This window comes from Seriola dumerili, unplaced genomic scaffold (assembly GCF_002260705.1).
Source record: "Seriola dumerili isolate Sdu_G_001 unplaced genomic scaffold, Sdu_1.0 BDQW01000550.1, whole genome shotgun sequence".
Lineage (NCBI taxonomy): Eukaryota > Metazoa > Chordata > Actinopteri > Carangiformes > Carangidae > Seriola > Seriola dumerili.
In genome coordinates, this window is record NW_019174805.1 from 1,797,064 (window position 1) to 1,818,024 (window position 20,961).

The 20,961-nt window shown below is 41.9% G+C and overlaps 3 protein-coding genes across 3 annotated transcripts; 1 reads left to right on the plus strand and 2 right to left on the minus strand.

Annotated features, from left to right (window-relative positions):
• Nucleotides 1-227: 227 nt before the first annotated feature.
• LOC111236026 (endonuclease domain-containing 1 protein-like) lies at nt 228-3,554 on the plus strand. Its single transcript, XM_022764615.1, has 6 exons — nt 228-271; nt 1,091-1,194; nt 1,283-1,371; nt 1,454-1,568; nt 1,741-1,912; nt 3,015-3,554. Exons 2-6 carry the CDS (start codon nt 1,117-1,119, stop codon nt 3,449-3,451), a joined length of 891 nt encoding a protein of 296 aa, XP_022620336.1. The 5' UTR covers nt 228-271; nt 1,091-1,116; the 3' UTR covers nt 3,452-3,554.
• A 1,981-nt stretch (nt 3,555-5,535) lies between these two features.
• Nucleotides 5,536-10,699, minus strand: LOC111235994 (synaptotagmin-1-like). The gene is made up of 9 exons (XM_022764575.1): nt 10,655-10,699; nt 8,923-9,114; nt 8,510-8,682; nt 8,238-8,333; nt 7,626-7,793; nt 7,263-7,430; nt 6,784-6,901; nt 6,540-6,673; nt 5,536-6,000 (listed from the first exon to the last, which is right to left on the minus strand). The coding sequence occupies exons 2-9, from the start codon at nt 9,092-9,094 to the stop codon at nt 5,764-5,766; spliced, it is 1,266 nt and encodes a 421-aa protein (XP_022620296.1). The 5' UTR covers nt 9,095-9,114; nt 10,655-10,699; the 3' UTR covers nt 5,536-5,763.
• Nucleotides 10,700-13,703: 3,004 nt separating this feature from the next.
• Nucleotides 13,704-20,709, minus strand: dld (dihydrolipoamide dehydrogenase). Its single transcript, XM_022764621.1, has 14 exons — nt 20,602-20,709; nt 19,115-19,190; nt 18,740-18,819; nt 18,509-18,577; nt 18,322-18,391; nt 17,835-17,935; nt 17,587-17,730; nt 17,377-17,478; nt 17,064-17,254; nt 16,789-16,959; nt 15,843-16,032; nt 15,607-15,744; nt 15,417-15,506; nt 13,704-14,733 (listed from the first exon to the last, which is right to left on the minus strand). Exons 1-14 carry the CDS (start codon nt 20,638-20,640, stop codon nt 14,668-14,670), a joined length of 1,527 nt encoding a protein of 508 aa, XP_022620342.1. The 5' UTR covers nt 20,641-20,709; the 3' UTR covers nt 13,704-14,667.
• Between the last annotated feature and the right edge of the window lie 252 nt (nt 20,710-20,961).

Genomic DNA, 20,961 nt, shown 5'->3' on the forward strand with positions numbered 1-20,961 from the left:
ACTTTTATTTACATTTCGACAACATTCAAAATTCAAATTCAAGGTGAAGCTTTGGCCCACTTGTACGTCACTCTGGTCTTCACTTGTGGTTAGCTAGTCACAATGTGTGACATGCAACACATTTTAAGAACCACTGCCGAGAATTTTATTGTTTCTGCAAGAAACCCATTAAAACCACAAACTGGGGTAGTTGAGAGAGTGCGCACTGTTCGCCTTCAGACAGATGACTGGATGTTGGCAGCTACTGTTGAAGCTTTATTGACTTTGGAAGGTTTGTTTAATTATGTGCTTTTACTTTATTGTTCTTCTTTTTAATATACTTTTCATGTAATTACTCAAGTTTTACTTTATTTCCATATGTACTTATTTCTATATTTTACATTTTCACCTTTTTTCCCTTTTATATATATTATATATATATTCATTTATTGATAAACTAAAGTTGCGCTCATTGTTATGCTCAACTGCTGCATTTAGTTATACTCATTATGATCCATATGTTCTCATGATCCATATGTTCTCGTTTTCATGTTTTACTGTTTTTATGTTTTATATTTATGTTTCTCTGAAAATGCAGTTACTTTAAAAATGTTTAATTACTACTCATTACTCCTTGCATTTATTGCTTATTACTCATTTTACTTTGTTATACTTTCACATTTGATTCTCTGTATTGTCATGTTATACTTTGAATAGTAAACTCTCTGTAACTCTTAAATGAATGTGCAGAGGGAAGTGCATTTTGCTCTAGCTGTAAGAGGAAGTTGAGGATGATGGTACTGACCACCAGTTTCCATAACAGCTTGATACCGTTGCAATTTCTGCAAATTTTGCTTTTCCTTATTGCAATGGCTGCAGCCTTTGACCAAATAAGTAAAAGGCTTTTCATACAGTACTCCTTCTTTATAGAATCAACTATAGGCTTTGACCATATGAGTGCATGTATGTTAACAACAGAATGAGTTCCTTCCTCTAATTACTGTATATAAAGCAGGCACCTTCATATAGTGGCTGTATTGTCACCACACGTTGCTGTGTTTAAAATACATATCCTGTTTGTTTCTGTGTTGGTTCATTGGTGCGGAGAAAGGTTTGTGATACAAGGTTCAGTCCAGAATGCAGAGCTTGGTGACTGTATGCGGTTTCCTACTACTCATCTTTTCTGTCCACGCAAATGTTCGGCCAGACTTTAAGGTTTGTGTGTTTCTCTACTTTCATAAACGTAAGCTGAATGATAAACCTGTAAGTGGTTCACATTGTTGTCTGTTTCTTCGTTATGCAGAAATGCATCAAGTACTTCTACAAAAAAACGGTGCCAGACCTGCAGACCTCCCAACACCACGTCAACATCTGCCAGACTTTTGAAAACAAGTAAGACACAACTCTTTTCTATCAGTCAAATCTGAATCAAAGTTCAGTTCAAAAGTTTCTTACTCAATCTTTGCACAAACAGGTACTACTTTGCCACGCTGTACGACACTGCCAGGCGTATTCCTGTCTACTCTGCTTATAAATTTGAGAAGAGTGATAAATGTGCCCGGGAGAACCGGTGGTTTGTAGAGCCTCAGGTACACCACACATGTTTATATGTGCATGTGCAAATACACAATTAAAAATGTAAGATAATGGAAATCTACCAATTATTTTGTAAATTATATAATTGCTTAAATTTGGCTCAATAAATAATCAGTATGACGTTTAAATCTGAGATTTCTCTCATGTGGATCTTTTTCCTTGTAGCTGGTAAATAACAGGTGGAACAAGAACATGATGACTGCCGAAGATTTGATGAAGAAGCATCCTGTCGATTTAGAATCAGTAGGACAGAAACAGGCGGTGAATGACGACTACAATGGTCTGATAAAATCAGGATACAACCGTGGTCACCTCAATCCCAAACTACACCATGCAGGTAAGGAAGGCTGGACATTACTGTTTGTTTGTTTGTTTGTTTGTTTGTTTGTTTGTTTGTTTGTTTGTTTGTTTGTTTGTTTGTTTGTTTGTTTGTTTGTATGTTTGTTTGTTTGGGTCAGCATGTTGCATATAACCGAAGAGTGGAGATCAGAAAAAATTACCAAAATATTCACATATATTCACGCATTTTCATATTTAACAATTATTCTGAATTAAAGCTCCATCTTTTCTTCTTCTGTGTTTTATTTGAAGTGTTGATCCATAAGAAGATATATTTGTGGTTTTAAGAACCAAAAACCATCTCAGTGTAGTTTTACATCTCCTCTCTCAGGCTTCTCTCTGGAGCTCTAGTAACAACAGGTCGGTGAGCCAATCAGAGGAGAGGAGGCTCTGAGCCTCTCTTCTGATTGGCTGACTTGTTTTCTGAGTGATCCAATAAAAATAAAGCAGATTTCAGGTAAAAACACTCAGAGAAACCAAATCCTGCAAGGTTTGGATGGTGGGTCCAGGTGGGCGGGGCTTGGTGACTGCTTTGTTGTGACATCACAAAGTTCCAGAAGTCCTGACGGCTGGTTTTAAGGCTCAGTTTCTGAATACAGGCTGTGTGCATTTCTCTTTGGACTGAGGCTTTGATACTTTCACAGTATTAATATAGAAGCTAGAGCTGATCTATAATCACACTACACATGGACAGAGACCTTTACACTGGAGGAGCTTTAAAGGTATCCTGTGGAGTTTTTGACCAAAGCAGACACAGATGTCAACAATGTTGGCTTCAAAGGACTAAACTCTCTTTGAAAATGTTTTAAGAGGAAGAAAAGGCACTGTTTATGTTTATTAGACCTTAAGGATACCCACAATGCATTTTGGTGAGTAATAATGAATGTAACCATAACTATAAACAGAATGAACCAGCCACCACCAGGCACACATGGTCTAGTCTCAAGGCACATTAGCAGTGAAATGTCTCTCTCTGATCCATCCACCATATACATCCATTATTTTCCAAACTCCTTTTTCACATCCACAAATTGACAGTTTACTTCTCGTCTAATTTACTGTGACTCTCTCGCCTGAATCTCTCCATCACTGTTCTGCAGGAAATGGCTGCAAGGCCACTTTCACCCTGACCAACGTGGTTCCACAGAACGCAGACCTGAACGGCGGGTCCTGGAAGAAATATGAGGAGACACTGAAGATAATTTTAGCAAATTGCAGGGAAGCTTACGTTCTGGTCGGTGCAATTCCCTCTGAAAAAAACTGGGTAAAGAACCGTGTCAACATCCCTGACTACTTGTGGCATGCCTTCTGCTGCCTGAATAACAATGGTAAACCCTTTAAGAATGGTGCTGCAATAGCAAAGAATGACAAGAATGGCAAAGTGCAGGAGTGCTCCCTGGACAGCCTTCAAAAATTCTTGAAAGCAGGAAAACTTTTTTTTGACAACTGCAAAGCACCATCCAATACTGGTGAAGGAGATTGTGCAAGTGTGCATTTTACCGACTATAATAGTAACAGTACTAATTCTCTTAATTAGTACAGGTGTATAACACAAGAAATTAATTTTTCCATGTACGTGATGTATGTTTCAGTTCTAACTGTTTAACGTATTGTTACTACAAATGGAGAAATAAAAAGCATCAAACTGGTGAAGTGACTTGTGTCTTTTCCCATTAATACTAACAACATTAACACTTAAGAGGAGCCTCAGTGGCTCACCTGGTACAGCGCCTAGTCCTTTACCTCAGCAGCCTGGGTTCGAGTCCGAACCGTGGCCCTTTGCTGCATGTCATCCCCTCTCTCCCCTCCCCTCTGCCTTTCCTGTCTCTCTCTCACTGTAACTATAATAAAGGCAAAAATAAGCCTGAAAATCATTTATCAGCATGAACATGGAGCTTTAGAGCAAATGACCAACCAGGGAGAGAAGTATCTGAGAGAAGTAGGAGAGACCTGAAGACACTGCTGGAGAGGAACTGGACGAACTGCTCAGATCCAGAAGTGCAAAGCTTGTAAAGACAGAGGGGCTTCTACAAAGTGTTGAATTAAGGGTCTGAGTATCTTTGTAAATGAGAGATGTCGAAGGGACGTATACACCATCCCCAGGAAAACAGACCCAAACCAAACTGAAGTAGGTGTTCATTTACTCTACACTGGGTGTATTTTTCCTTCTGCAGATAAAATGAGGCTGTATTTCAGCATCAGGGAGCTGACGGAGTTAAAATCAAACGAACCCCTCGGCTGTCTCCGGAGCTCAGGGACTGTTTAATGAAGGTGATCTCTGGAGGTCTGAAGCAGCAGGAGGAGACGCCCGCTGAGCTCAGCTTGATTGATCTGATTTTAAACCTTCATCCATCAGGGGAGAGGCCATGAACGCACAGACCTCGTGCTGCAGGCACCAGGGCCGCTGAGGGTCCAGTGCCTTGCTCGAAGGCACCTCAGCAGCACAGAGGACGTGTTCGGACATTTACTGTCCTGTTGGAAAGTGGGTAAAAGTTTAGAAAATGATTTAAAATGACTGTAAAGGAAAGGACATGCTTTGAAGATAAATATGTTCCCATCTTTCATGATGAAAATCTTTCGACCTTAATACATTTAAAAGAGTTCTGTCTATTTAATCTTACTGTTTTTTTCCATCAGTGGTTGAGCCACCGCTCGTTTTGTCTCTCTAACACACCCCTTCATTTTGTGGGGTTCACAAAATTACAAAGTACATCACATTACACATGTATAACAAATGTATTTTTGATGTTTAGACCTTTGTATATATTCAATATTAGAGACAGAGGTTCTACTTCATGTAGTTAATCTGTTTCCTGTTTGTACATTATCAGTGGTTCACGGGCCAAAGGAGTTTGTTTTGGTGAATTTGTTGTGTTGACAGCTGATGTCACTACGTCACCATGACGCCTGTGATGTGGCCATGCACAGAGCAGACGGCGAGGAGCCGTTACTGAGGCTGTAGCTTCCTCTGCTGGCTGCCAAGAACACCTGCAGCTTTGTACCGTTACCTGAGCAGTGTACTGATTACAGTTTGGTGGTCAAAGGTCAGAGGTCACAGTGACCTCAGAAAACACTTGTTAGTAGCTACTCAAGACTTCAGTCAGTAATTTTGACCAAATTTCACACAAATGGTTCATATTCTCTGTGACTCTGGATAAACAGGGATGAGACCTGGAACTAGTCTGAGTGGCGGAGGGATACGACCATGAGGAGGTGGTTCTAGTTTTTTCTATGATTTGATTTATTCCACCCTTTTTATATCAATGAGAGAAAGATAAATAACAAACACCTCTCTGTATAAACTATACTATACAAACTACAGCCTCCAAAATGATCGTAAAGTTACTTATCATTATGTTATTTGCTGTTTTGCAGAATCCCAGTTCTGACGCCGGTGTTTAACTCTTTTTTTCAGTTTTCAGTTTTGGTTAAATTTCTCATTTCTGCGACGGGGACTTGGCTGGAAAACCTTCACTACAGAATTCAAGGATTTCCAGGACGTGGATTGATTCGCTTCGTCTTTCCTCCACGAACATCCTGAGGATCACTGAGAACCACGGCTGCCCTGAGACTTGGACACATACGGTGGATGTGATCACATGATATTTAATATGTATTTTTACAGCAAACTCTTCAAACAGTTTGAGGATGAAATTTGCTTTGACGTACGATACAGTTCATACAGGAGGAAAGAAGTGCTCATGTAAGATATCACTTTATGATTCAATAGTAAAATATAATTAATCTTTCATTTTAAATACAAAGTAATCAATCTGATAGATAAAATCTAAATCTCTTCATCTGGAGAGTGAAATGTTTTTTCTGCGAAGGACCGCCGTGAGTTTTCCGTCAGAAGGGCAGTTTGCTGTGGAGGGGGATCTTCTTCTTCAGGCTCAGGGTGGAGTTGACCTGCTGGGCCGACAGCAGGCTGTGCCACTGAGCGACCGGCCGCCGCGGGTTGGACAACATGTCGGCCCAGTGCCTCAGCTGGTTCCCCGTGGCGTCGCAGCCCAGGAAGATCTTCCCCATGGCGTCGTTTCGGGTCATGGCGTCGTGGTCCCACACGGACACCACCAGGTTCACCCTCTGAGGACGACAACAGAGTCACGGGTGATTTCAGTCCAGACACAGTTCTGGTTTCATTTCTTCTAAAATCTAAATATTAAATATTTAAAGAAATAAAGTGAATAAAATTTCACATTGTTATATGCATTTCCTATTTATGAAGGCATTAATTATGTCATAATTAAATAAATAAAATTGTTATTAAAGCAAAATATTTTTTCTGTAATGCAGCATATACTTAAATATATATATGTATATTGTATATACATATATATATATATATATATATATATATATATATATATATATAAAAGACTATTATAAATACAAAAACATATTAGGATGAGATCATTTAAATACAACGTCTTCATTAGTTTATAAAACAATCCACTCGTTACATGTCTTAACTGAAGAGATCCGTGTTCGAAAGACATCAAATGTTTGATTGTGTTACGTGTTTATGTAAATTTATTAATAACAGCTGATAAAAACATTATCAGATTATCTTAATTAATAATAACAGTATCAGCCTGGAAAGTCCCGTATCTGCTGAGTCTCACCTGGATTTGTTCGAATGACACGTCGAAGGTGAAGGATTCGTTGTAATAAGGGTTCAGCGTCTTCTTTTTAATGGACGTCTTCCTCTTCTTCCACTTCCTCTTGTCCAGAGCCAACTGCACCTTCACATAAGGATCTGCAAACACCAAGGTGGAAGAAAAACATTCAGGTATCAGAGTTTCGTATGTTTCCATTCATGAATCTGATTTCATCTCTTTGTGGCTGTGAGTGATTGTGATGTCTGACCTGAGGATCCTCCGATGTCCATGCTCTTCAGGTTTTTGGCCTCCAGGATCACCACTGTCAGTTTTCCGGCGGTGGGAACGTAACGCAGAGAGAAGCAGATCTCGCCCAGCTCTTCTTCCTGCAGCGAACACACACACAAATAAAAATTCCTGCTTTTGTACTTGAATTCACTCAGATGTATTTAATGAGCACTCAGCCTTTTTTATTTAACTATTGATTGATCTTATTAGGTTTTATAAAGACATTCATGGTCCCCAGAGGGTGAATATCTCGACAATTATTGATTTGGATCGCCATGAAATTTGGTTCATGTTTCCCAGAGGATGAATTTCAAAAATATTGATCCTCTGACTTTTAATCTGGTGCAAAACACTAAACTAAGGAGGTAAAATTATACATGACAGCATCATCTTTGTTTGTCGGTATGTCCGTCCACTCTGAGTCTGGATTCTTGGTCGCTCCGTTTTTCGCTGCTCTACCTCGAACTTGGCGGGCTCGGCGAGGTCCTGCCACTCCTCGATGACGTGGTTCCAGTCGACGTTGCACAGCTGCACCCTGAGCTCGCCGATGATGTTGTGTTTGGAGAATCTGTTGAAGTCGAACACCTTCATCACCGCCGTCGACTTCAGGAGGGAGGACTTGGATATCTGGGGGAAGATCGCTCAGGTTTAGAAGCTCAGCGGTAGGAAGGTGTGATTCCTGCAGAACAACTTCATCAGGTTAAATATTAAACAAAACCAGAGCGAGGGGAGATCAACGTGTTGTTTTTGTGTCTTAAACTGCAGATTTCTTCAGATTCAAAGACCATCTTTAAACTCGATGGAATCACGGCCACTTCTTACCTGGAAGTTGAATTGTTCGTTGAAGACGGGGTTCAGCGTGTGTCTGAACACTTTGGTCTCGCAGGTTTTGGGTTTGTCGGGGCAGATGTAAACTTTGACGTACGGGTCCGAGCTTCCTCCCAGGTCCATGGCCATCAGGCTGTCGGCTTGTTTGACCCCGACTATGAGCTGCACAGACCGACAGAAAACAGACCTTTAGTAAAGCGCTGATCTTACTCATCAGTCAGTTTTTCCCAGAAAAGGTTGGGATACAGATCAACCCAAATCTTAGATGGTTAAGATTTGAGGCGGTATTAACCCTAACCTGAAGGAGAGGGTCTGGCTGAAAGATGCTCACAATCTGGGTCGTCTTTCCCCGATATCAACCCTGAATATTCTGATCTCTTTTCATCTCAACCACATCAACTGATTTCTAGATTTATAACAAAACCTACAAAAGCTGCAGATGTGTTCCTGAACAATATCTCGTCTTTGACTTTGGCACCAGAGGCACCGATGATGCTTAACAAATTTGATCATTGTTTGCTTGTAACGCCGCCTCTATTCTCCCCCCCGAGCAAAACGTATGTCAGTATTCATGAGGGATTTGCATTTGGTCAGAGACTGATTCACCTCAGACAGAGCGGCGTTGTACTCCAGAGAGTAGAGCAGCCTTCCTCGCTGCTTCTTGGTCGAACCGTAGTCCACATCTGCCACATCTGGCTGAACCTGTCAGAGCACAGGAAACACATCAGGTGAAACTGAAGTCAGAACTGACACCAGCAGATTTTCGGGTTCCTGCACTTTTAAACGTTTTAATAAGGAACAACAACGTGAATTTCATTGGTGTTGGTACCGACCAAATCTCCGGTATCTTGATATCCCTGAGATTCACAGGGACTCACCAGAGCTGTGGTGGTTTTCCCGTTGACCCCCTTCAGGTTGATGTTCTCACCCGTCTTCTGCTGCCGCTTCTTCTTCTTCCCTTTGCAGCAGCACTTGATGCAGATGCACAGACAGCAGAGCAGGATCAGCAGAACACCGGCCGCAAAGATGGTGTAGATCGCCCATCGTGGCACTGCAGGAGACGAGACGAGCACACGGTTAGTTATCAGGTATCTGTTGTGTCGTGCACATACACACAGACCAAAGATACTGCTGCATTAAAGGCGAGGTTCACAATTTCTCAATGTGTACACTGAAACAGGTTTTACTTGCTGTAATCATTCCTCCTGGTCATTGTTAAGATCCCGCCCTGATAGACTGAAGACATGCCAGACTTAACATATTCTGCTTTAGCTGCTGTTTGGTGACTTACAGGGGATCTGGTCCAGCAGGTCGTTGAAGAATTTGGCGGCAGCGGCGGCAGCTGGATTGATGGTGGTGTTAGTGTGGGTGGAGGTGGTGGAGATGACAGGTGGAGCCCATGAAGCTGAAGCATTAGGTGCTGGGTTAGATGAATGTGGCATTGGCGGATGGGTGGGAGGCATGATGAAGAGGGTGAGGAGCTCTGGAAGCGAGAGAGGTTTTCTCGTGGTCATGGGAGGCGTCACCAGTGTCACGAGTTACAACACTGGATTTACAATACTTAAAATTATTATTAGATAACCAAGAGAAGAAGAGTCAGACAGGAAACACGGGGAGAGAGAAGAGTACGACGTACAACTAAGGTCCACAGCTAGAATTGAACTGTTGATGCGACGTGTGCTGCAACTATTCGGCCACCAGAGCAATCATAAGGCGTTCATTTTAAAGTCACACCAGTGAGTATACTGGGGTTTTTTTTGCTGCTGATACCGATACCGATCATCATCATCATCAAACTGGAGGTTTCCTAACAACAGTGACGTAGGAAATCAAACAAACATTACATCCATCAAACTCTGCTGACATGACTGAGTGGATTCCAGCTTCAGGCCTCCACCATGAACAAACAGCAGCAGCACATTAACTGATTCACACTCTGATAACACAACACCGTTCAATTAACAGGGCCGGGAGCAAATACGCACGTAACTGTGTGTCTGGATATTGACATATGTCTGAAAATGACAATACAAATGAACTTGAACACAAGAACTCAGACAACACAGAGTAGGAACAGGAAACCAATCCAAATGCTGCTGCAGAAATCCTCCAGTTCAATTATGGACTGGATGTATGGATTACTGATTGATGAGGGTCTGGGCCTCTGTATAAAGTGAATCTTATTGTTTCTTGTTTGAAAGTCAAAGAGCTCCATTAAAAGACACAAAAAAGACCATGAAACAATAGTCATTTTAGGTGGGGTGGGGGCCTCCAGGGGCATTTGTAGCTGGTGGAGCTTCTCTCTACTCTCTTTCTTTACTTTCCCCTGACATATCGTTCACCACCGCAAACCATTTCGTTCTATAAAAAGTCATTGAAGAGGGAAAGTGAAGCTTCCTGAGTTAGCGAGCTTGCTAACAATGAGTTAGCTTACTTCATTGCTAAGTTTGTTAGCTTCCCACGGTCTCTAATGGGACACTAAGTTCACACCATGCACCAGTGACTCCTATAGAGAGGAGGTTCAATCTGATTGGATGGTAATGAGATCCGGAGATATCAAGATGGCTCGTTATTGGTTTAACAAAAGAAAAATCTCCAAAGTTGAACAGCAGAAGAATCACCTCACGTGTCAATTTGTTGAGGAACTTTATTTGTAATCAATAGGCCTTCATCAGAGCGTGTATAACTGAAGTCATCTCTCTTTTTAAAGGACGTGTCGTGATCAGATCCTCCAGAAAGTAAAAGATATATACATAACATGTCTTTTTTTAAAAGCTATAAACACAAAAACAAAAGAGAAAAACAAAACTAAAAATACAAAAAGGTAAAAAAAAGATTCATCACTGCAGAACTACACTACTACACTTCTCTGAAACTGTCTGTTTTTACCCATTAACCATCAAGAATCCTTAATAATAAATGCAAAACACCCTCTGGTCCTCTCGATCAACAGGTTTTTCCAAAGCCAATAAGCCAAAGAAACATCTCGCAGATTAAAGCTGTGAGTGAAATATTTTACTCACTGATGACGAGTTTTAAAGAAACGTCGACATCCTTCCCTCCGGACGAGCGGCTGAGGCCGAAGTGTTCCTGACCTGCGCTGCTCAGAATACAACGATGGAGGAGGAAGGAAGTGACGTCTGACAGAAAGACCAGACTTTTCCCAAAAACAACCCAGAACTGATCAAAGAGAGGAAACGTCTCCGCCCTCCGTCTACATCCAGCTCTGTTTTCACTCTAATCAGCAGGGACACACATCCTCACCCTCATCATCCTCACCATCATCACCATCATCATCATCACGGGCCTCTCTCCAAACAGCTATTTGTCTACTCAAACAGTGAAAGTGGCCCGTGACAAAAACAGGCCCACTTCCTGTTCTGCTCTGATCGCCTGGAGCAAGAAAACTAGAGTCACAATCTTTACTTAAAGATCCAACTGTAAACAAAGTGAAGCAACCGCTGAATCTCAGACGGCAGGACATGAAGCTGCCGTCAGGGAACCGACCCAGTTCCTTTCTCTCGACCAAAACCAGGACGTCCAAATGAATATTTCATCAGCTTCTCATGTTTGAAACAAAGCTCTATCTTGTTTAAAGAGTCTTCAGGCACGTTAGCAGCGCAATCTGTCCATTAGTTGTTGAGATATTTCAGCAAAAAACAAGAAAATGTCGACCTCATGGTGGCGCTAGAGGGGAGGTCAGAGGAACCTCGAAGTCAAAAGGGTTCATCCAGTGAGAAACATGAATGTTTCCCATAGTCACACATAGTTAGTAGTTAGCACATTATCACACACAGAGGTCAAACAATGTGCTCAACAGTATAAAAACATGATCATAAAAATAGAAAATATCTCATTAAAGTGTAAGTTTAAAAGATTAAACGAAGGCTGTGGAGAATAGAGAGTTTCTATCTTCTTTTAAAGACACTGTAACGTCTCATGAAGAGGGAACAGAGTAAGTGTCAGACCTTCAGAGATGAACTGATGCGCTGTGCTGCTGCGTCATGATGAAGAAACTGAGCTGAACAGTTTCACTGCAGCAGGTTAAACGTTTAAACTTCATCATGTGGTTCATCATGTGGCTGGAAAAAAAACATGTTTCTCTTTAACTGACGTCCACAAACGGCCACAAGCTGTTTACACTTCACTTCAACATGAGACTGGGTCTGTCTCTGCTGCTGGACACGGAGGACACGGAGAACCAGAAAGGAAGAAGACAAAAAGGAAAGAAAGAAAGAAAGAAAGGAGAATAAAGAAAATTAAATGGAAGCAGGGAAAGAGGAGAAGGAGGAGAAGACAGGAAGGAAGGAAAAACATAAAGATGGCAGGAAGAAAAAAGAAAGAGGGGAGTGAAAGAAGAAAACAAGGAAAGAAAGAAGACAAGCAATGGGAAAAGAAGGAGGAAGAAGAGATGAAAAACACAGAGAGGAAAAACAGGTGAAAACTAAGAAAAGAAGGGAGGGAGGAAAATAAATAAAAGAATAAAAGAGAGAGGTAAGAAAGAAAAATTAAAGGAAGCAGAAAGAAAGAAACAAAAGAGAGAAAGAATGAAAAAAGAGGAGGAAGAAAAGGAAAGATGGAAGAAACAGGGAGAGCAGGAGGAAAGAGGGAGAAAGGGAAACAAAACAAACGTTCACAGACACGAGAAAGTGTCAGAATCACCTGAAAGACAGAAGCAGATGAAAGTGAAGAAGTGACTGTGGATGAGAAAGAGAGAAACAGCGGTAACCACGGTGACGGTACCTGAGAGGAACGAAGGGTTTTATCTTATTTAAATCTCATTTCTCCGTTTGTTCAGGCGGCTGTTGAACGTCGCTGCTGCTGCTGCTGCTGCTGAACTTCAGTCGGCCATCTTCACCTCTTCAAGTGTGTCTCCTTCAACCTGCAGCAGCAGCCACCACACCTGCTACACACACACACACACACACACACACACACACACACCTCTGTGTAGTCAGTGTTCAAACAGAGGTGGAGTCTCTGCTGCTAAAATACAAGTTATTCAAATACAGTTTGAGTCATGAAACAGAAGGAAGTCTGTTCACTGACGCGTCTCAATAAAGTTTTTATGGTCAAATCAGTTTTTCAATCTTTCTGGCCAAAAAAAATAGCAACTAGCAAAGCTAACGCCTCAGATGTGTCTTTCTCTAGTGCTAAACTAAAAATAAACTATCTTAGCACCATCATTAGGTGTATCTCTCCCAACCATAACTGAAACATGTGCAGACCAGTGTTTTAGAAAGGCCACAAACATATTGACTGACTCCTCCCACCCAAACTGCTCTGTATGTTCATCTTTTCTGTGTTTTTAACATGTCTCTGTTATTATAAAGTGAATATTATGAAAGTGACAAATGAATCTGCGTCTCTTCAACATGCAGCAGAATGAAGATGACAGTTTCATTACTGCACCTGAGCAACAATATGAAGCGAATAAATACTACGACTTGTGCACGGTAACATCCACGCGACGGCGCCCTCATGTGGTCCCACAGTAACACGCCACTCCTGCTTCAGCTGCAGATCAGATGCAATGCAGTCTGTGCTCTGGACGGGCTCCATCATCTACCATCTGTTATGATGCAACTTGATGGAGTCTGAAACTTTCTACATTAAGAAAAGACGGACACTTTGATGCAGTTTTTTTCAAACTTTTCAGTTTCACTCAGATCTCCTGGTTTCTCCAGCTGTTTCCTGACTCATATTTTCTGTAGTTTTCTATTATTTCTTAATGGCACACACTGAAAGCCTGACTTCATCTTAAAGTTGGTGCCAAGGACAAATGTGTGAAGTGAGTCCAGAGCTGTAGTGCAACGTGTTTACTGTCTACTGTTGTATTTCAGTGAAATACAAATATAATGAAGACGAAGGTTCTGTCTGACATGACTCACTATTTACACTTTGTCTGACTGTGTCTTCAGATTACAGGACAATAAAGTTATTAAAAGTGTCTGAATAAATCACTGAGTCTGAGCTGTGAACACACCTGTACCTTCCTGTGGTCCAGCGACACATCACACAGACCGAGGCCTGAACAGGAAGTGATTGTAAACAAAAACTTGTCAGTCGACGTAAAGTCAAACACTGAAGTTTTATTTAATGGATTCTGCATTTATTGGTTTAAATAGTGAGATAAGCAACAGCAGGCCAGAGCCAATCACAGTGAAGTAATCAGAGCAGGAAACAGTTTCCCAGCTTTCACAGCTCGTCGCCACAAAATGAATTCATACCGATTTTAAAAAGTTAAAATCAGAAATCTGCTGCTGAGCTTCGGTTTCAGACCAAATCAGTGTCGTCACAGTAAGTGTTGGATTTAAGTTATAAAAAGGTAAATGCTGTTTTTTTTAGTTTGTTCTGTGGTGAGAGGAAGAGGACCAGGAAGCTCATGTTTATGCTTTTAATTTTATTCCTTAAATTAAGTTATTTTCCCTTAAATTAGAGGATTTCATACTTTGATTTAAAATCAAAAGTGATTTTAACTTTAAGACAGTGAGATGTGCCTGAAGCTCGTGAGAAGACGTTTTAAACTTTCCCTGCACAAATGATCTATTTTGTTTTTGTATCGCCGCCGTCTCGTCCAGGTTTCCCACCTGGTTAAACAAAATAAAACAAGATCAATCTGAAAAGTTGAATGTGTGGATCGTGGAGCAGCGACAGTTTCCCGCTCTGATTACCCGTCAGGTTTGTCGTGTTTCATCATTTTACACTGTAAAAAAACTGAAAAACAAAAAACACTCCTTTCTTCCTTTACAAGAGAAACCGCAGCCAAGATAATAAGTATATCTCTATGTTCTGTAAATAAGTGCGTCATATGTTCATGTGGGATCTTTAAACTCAAAAAAGACTGATCTGCAGTCAGTGTTTATTTACCGCCCAAACCCCCTTCATTTATTTTACTGCAACATTTAAATAACATTAGAACTAGATGTGGTACAGTGCTGATGTACAGAGGGTCGGCTGGAGGTTGGGACGCAGACACACGGCTTCCTGTTTCTCCTCTGTTATGTACACTGAAGGTGCGACAGCGGCTGGAGGATCAGAAGTTGATGGCTTTGCCGAAGGAGGCGGCCAGGTTCGCTTCTCTGAAGGCCTCCGACACCGTCTGCGGAGGAGGAGGAGGAGGAGGAAGAGGAGGAGGAGGAGAAGGAGGAGGAGGAAGAAGAGAGTTAGTTTGAGTTTTAACTTCACTCTGATTGTGTTTTAACTGTTAATATGTTTTTTTGTTTGTTTTTTTAAACCAATTTTATTTTCGCAGATTATTTCTTTGTGTCTTTTACTTTAACTTTCCCATTTCTAAGTAGAATAAACACATTTTATATATGTTTATATATGTTCTATATATGTTTATTATATATTTATCAATGACGTGAATCCACATGGACACACTCGTATGAGAAGTTACATTTGTTGACAAATACTGTACATTAAGAAACACTTACAGTTCTCCCATTTCTTTAACTATATTATAGTGTCACAAACATTTTATAATGTTTACATTCTGCTGACAGATGCTCAGTGGTGAAGTCACATATTAACACTCTGTCTCCTGGTTGACTGTCACTTTAAGTCAGAAATTTGTTCTTTACAGAGTTGAATAAAGTTTTAAAATAGAGTTCAAACAATTAGCTGATTAATCAACACGTCAATTAACAGATCAACAGAAAAACTGATACGCACAAAAATAAAAAATGTGTATCTTACAATTGTTCAGTGTTATTGTGTTGGTGTGTGTGTGTGTGTGTGTGTGTGTGTGTGTGTGTGTGTGTGTGTGTGTGTGTTACGTACAGGATGGGCGTGGCAGACTCTGGCGACGTCCTCGCAGGAAGCTCCGTACTCCATGGCCAAAGCAGCTTCATTGATCATCTCTCCGGCTCCCTGCGGAGAAACGCACAGACAGGAAGTGTCAGTCTCAGATTGTGACGCGGGGCTGAAGACGAGCCGCCGCCCCCTCGCTCATGATGCTTTTTGCTCTCACAGATCCGAGGATGTGCGCTCCCAGCATCCTGTCCGTCTCCTTGTGGCTCAGGATCTTCACCATGCCGTCGGTGTCGGCGTTGGTCTTGGCTCGGCTGTTGGCGGCGAAGGGGAACTTGCCGACTCTGTACGGGACGCCCTGAAGAGGAGGAGAGAGCGAGGCTGTAAAACAGTTCTTTCACTTTTCATGCAGGAAAACAAAGTTAAACAAAACATTAATCGCAGCGGACGACTCACCTCCTCTTTGACCTGCTCCTCCGTCTTGCCCACCCAGGCCACCTCGGGGTGCGTGTAGATGACGGAGGGAACGCAGTTGTAGTCGATGTGCACGGCGCCGCCGGCCATGCCCTCCACACAGATGATGCCCTCGTCCTCGGCCTTGTGGGCCAACATCGGCCCGGCGACCACGTCACCGATCGCATAAATACTGACGGAGGGGGAAAAAAAAAACACACAATCACAGAAACGTCTTGAGAATAATTGACAGACAGGTCAAAGGTCAATGCTACACCACACGTCACTGTAACCCAGAGCAGGTAAATGTAAGAAGATGTATATTTATGTATGTGAATTTAAGTTTTCTTATCGGCTGCATGTACAGATTTGATATTTCATGGTATGAAACAACTTGAATTGACTTTATCAATAATCTTAGTGGTGAGAGGTGGGAATGGGATAATGGGGATTTATAACTTATTATTTTTTTTTATATTCATTTCTCTTCTTTCTTGTCAATTGTTCACATTTTGTAATTATTATAATTACTTATTATTATTTTCTGATATTCTTCTTATTTATTTATTTATTGTGTAATTTTTCTCTTTGTTTGCAGCTGGAGCTCGGAGAGCATCAGTGTTACTTCCTTTCCATTATGTAATAAATAACTATTTGATGTTTTTACTGTATTTGTGTTGTTATTGATAAAACTTTAAATTCCCAGTCAAATTATTATTTTCTGTTCTGATGATTTTGCTCATATTTAACGTAATTCTTTCAGAACCAAATCTTTAAAAATGGCAGCCAATAAATCTTTATTGGATTAATCAAACTGTTAAATATTCTAAGGGGCCTCATAACTCCAGTAGAGGTCATGTGATCATCAATAAGCCGGAGGACGGTTTCAGAGATGCTGACGGGTCCGGGATCGTTACTGTCCGCTGGTCAGCCTGAGCGCGGCGGTTACCTGGGCACTTTGGTCTGGAAGCGGTTGTTGACGGGAACGCGGCCCCTGTTGTCCAGCTCGATGCCGACGGAATCCAGACCGAGGTTCTGGGTGAAAGGTCGTCTGCCGATACAGACGAGCAGCACGTCGCACGTCAGCGTCTCGTTCTTCCCTCCGGCCGCCGCCTCGACTCTGGAACACACCAACACTCCTAATATTAACTACCAACCGCTTCCTGTGGAGTTTACATCTCAACGTCTCCTCACGGGATCTGAGGCTTCAGTGTTTTTACTCACGCCACGTCGATCTTGCCGTCGGGCCGTTTGGTGGCTCCCATGACTTTGGTGCTGAGCTTGAACTTGACGCCCTGCTTCTGCAGGATGCGCTGGAAGTTCTTGGAGATCTCCATGTCGATGCCCATGCCGCCCACGTGGCCCAGGAACTCCACCGCTGTGACCTTAGAGCCCAGACGCTGCCACACTGACCCCTGGAGGACGGGAGTGTCAAACACGTGCGTGACTAAGACGACGACAAGTCATATCTCATCAGTCAGTCACTATCTAACATATAAATGAGTTTCTTAGTGAATGAGGCTGAGGTGATGCTGACCAGCTCCACTCCGATGACTCCGGCTCCGATCACAATCAGCTCCTCTGGCACTTTCTTCAGGGACAGCGCTCCCGTCGACGACACGATGGTGTCCTCATCGATCTACAAAAACATACAAACAATATTAAGACTGTCACATGTTTGACCAGCGCGTTAAACATTTCATTTCACACATTTCTTTAACTGAATACAAGTGAAACTGAGCCGCACCTGGATCCCGGGGAAGGGTGTGACCTCGGAGCCGGTGGCGATGAGGATGTTCTTAGTGTTGATGACCTGCTCGCTGCCGTCTGCTACTGTGGCCGTCACCTGGTTCTTACCCGTCACCCTCCCGAAACCATTGACATGGGTCACCTGAGGAAGGCGATGTCACACTGTTAAGACCATTACCTGTGGTTCGGACTGTGAATGAGACGTTAGTGAACAAACATTAAAACACAGAGAGAAAGAAGTCTGACTTTGTTCTGTTTGAATAGATGTGCGATTCCTCCGGTCAGAGCTTTGACCGCCCCGCTCTTCTGAGCCATCATCTTCTCCAGGTTCAACGAGATGCCTGAAACTGAGACACACACACACACACACACACACACACACACACACACACACACACACACACACACACACACACACACACACTTTAGAGTGGAAACAGTTCATCGATTACACAGAAAAATAATCACCAACTATTTTGATAATTTATTAATTGTTAAGTTGTTTTCATGCAGATTATTTGACACTGAAAATGAAAGTTAGCTGCCGTTTTCTCCAGAGGAAGACACAAGAATTTTTCCAAACTTCTCTGACTTTTTATAGACGGATGTTGAGGTGAAGATGCTACAGAAGCTCATCTTTAACGGTTCTCTATCCGGAAGCCACTTTAGTGTCTGTACCGACCCCAGTGAGCAACACAAAACCTTAAACTTTAAAGTCAGTGAAGCCTCTTACTTTCAATGCCTCTGCTTTCAAAGTCCTTGCCGTGAGCCATGTGGTACAAGTAGGAGTTGTTCAGCAGAGCCTGCAGACACAAAATATCACTTAACATAACTTTAGGAACCGTGTTTATACACTTACATCAGACCTTTAATGCATTTTAAACAGATCAGTCTGATCAGACGTAAAACCACTCACTTACCTTTGAGGGGATGCAGCCGACATTCAGACAGGTTCCACCCAGCGTGACATTTTTCTCAACACACACTGTCTGTCAAAGGAAATGCATCGTCAGCATTAATGTTTCTGCCCTTTCTGACCAGCAGATGTGTTTCCATAATATGACAATAAAATATATAATTAAATAAAAATGAAAATCTGATTTCTACTAGTAAATCATTTGAGTACATGAGCTGTCAGGGAGGGGCGTTACCTTGAAGCCGAGCTGTGCGGCTTTGATGGCAGCGACGTAGCCGCCTGGACCGGAGCCCACCACTGTGACGTCAGCATCGACTACAGCGAAGCAACACAGTGACTTTGATCACACGTTTATCACACAGCAGCTCAGAGCACAGAGATAAGACATGAGGGGGGTGGTTGAAATGGATGCATCAACCAATTAAAAACCGATACTAAACATTTTAAAACTCAGACAGATACTCTGGTATGTGCCGCTGGAGAACAAATCTCTTGTGAAGAGAAGGTCCAGTATCAGCTAAAGGGGCAACAATTATCAAACATGTGGCTAAAGTTCATAGGAGAACATATCGCTAATGAAGACAGGTGATAAGATTTACAGTCGTCTTACTTGCTGCTTTGTCAGCGTAGGTTCGGGCCGACACAGCTGTAGCTCCGTGCAGTTTGCAGGGCAGGTGGTGGCTCCGCTTTGAAGCAAACAGAAGAACACAAGTGAGGAAAAGAGTGTCACAAACCAAAACTAAAAACACGTTTAACAATATGTGAGAATGAAAGCAGTCAGGTCAAAGTAATCGAACCAGTTCCACTTCTGATATAAAGAGATCTTTGTTCCTGATCTTATTCTCTCCAAGCACAAATGTCTATTTCCAGTATTTCACAGGTGAACTCTTCCTCTTGTTATTTCTTCTGTTCATTTCCTTCACTAAAAATGTCTTTGTTCACCTGCTCAACTACACACTGACGACAGCTGAGTGAAAACCACTGTGAAAACAGATTTGGGGAAGATGGAAACTTTGTCATAACACCGTCAACACCACAATTACAAAGTTATAAAGAGTTATAAATCCAAGTTAAGGAAACACAAATTGGCAAATAGAAGGAATATTTTCACGTTCCTCTCTTTTCTTTGGTTTTATACATTAAGAATATTTAATTGCACATGCCACAATTGCTGCATATTTTTTTCTACTTTTTAAGGTCATTAAATAAGAAGTACCAGTGCTTTAGCATTTGAATTAAGTCTTAGGGGTTGCATTTATTTCATACATCAATAAACTATGTCATTTGCCCACAACATACACACAGCTGCAGTTGGTGCAAGCTGTCAGTGTTGGGAACTGAACCAGCATCTGTTTAGCATTTCTAGCTGAGCAGGTTGCTAGCTAGTTAGCGACCAAACGTACTTTGGCACAATATATGAGTAGTAGAGAAAAGGGAAATACTGAATATAGTTTCTCAACAGAGAGGAATGATCAGAAATTTGGTGGTTGTTAACCTCGTACAGTTGTGAGAGGACGCTACTTTAAGTCGCTGAGCTTCTGACATAACTTACGTTAAGAGTTAGGTAACCGCTGCTAACTAGCTAAGCGTGCTAACGTGTTTTGTAGGGAGAGAAAACTGAAAACTCACCTACTTAATCTCTAATCTTAGTAGAGATCTTTTAACCCAGCAGACAGATATCCCTCATCTCAAAACGTTTATGATTTGTTTGCACTATGAACTAGCTAACGTTGCATGTGTTTTCCTCAACAAAAGTGATATTTTTATTAAAATATGGGTCTTTTTGTTTATTTTTACTCACGCCGAATAAAAGTAAAACTTATAAAATTGGACACATTATGAATTACACATTGAGCGACATCTCTTTTTCAACAATAACCACAACACGTCTAAATTGCAGGTTTTCCCGGTGGAGCCTGGCGTTGCGTCCTCTCCATATGATTTCACCGAACCGGAGCTGTTAGCTGACCCGCTAGCCAGGCCCGATCCGCGGATCTGAGAACACCAGTATCCACGGGCCCTACCGCTTGCGAGACAAGCCTGAAACCGACCCGGACAACACAGGCTGGTTCGTGGGTTAGAAAGATCCGTGCTTACCGTGGCCAGAGAGCGATATAACTGAGTCCAGCTCTGCATCTTGTCGGTGTCCCCTCACAGGATCAGTAACCTACAGCAGGCCGACAAGCCAAGGACTCCTGTAATTGCGCACGCGCAGTACCACACCAGAGAAACACAGCTGTACGTCGCTTCTGGATGACGTACGTGACTGGAAAAACTGCAAAATACAAATTTCAATTTATTGCAGTCATTTTTGGAAGGAACTGACTGCTTTTATTCCGTCCAGAGTTTGTAATATTTTTTCCCTAAAATAGTTTGGTTTCCATGACCCAAGTACTGAAGGTGACAATAAGTTTAATTAATAAATCCTGTTATTTTTTATGCAAAATTTCACATTCA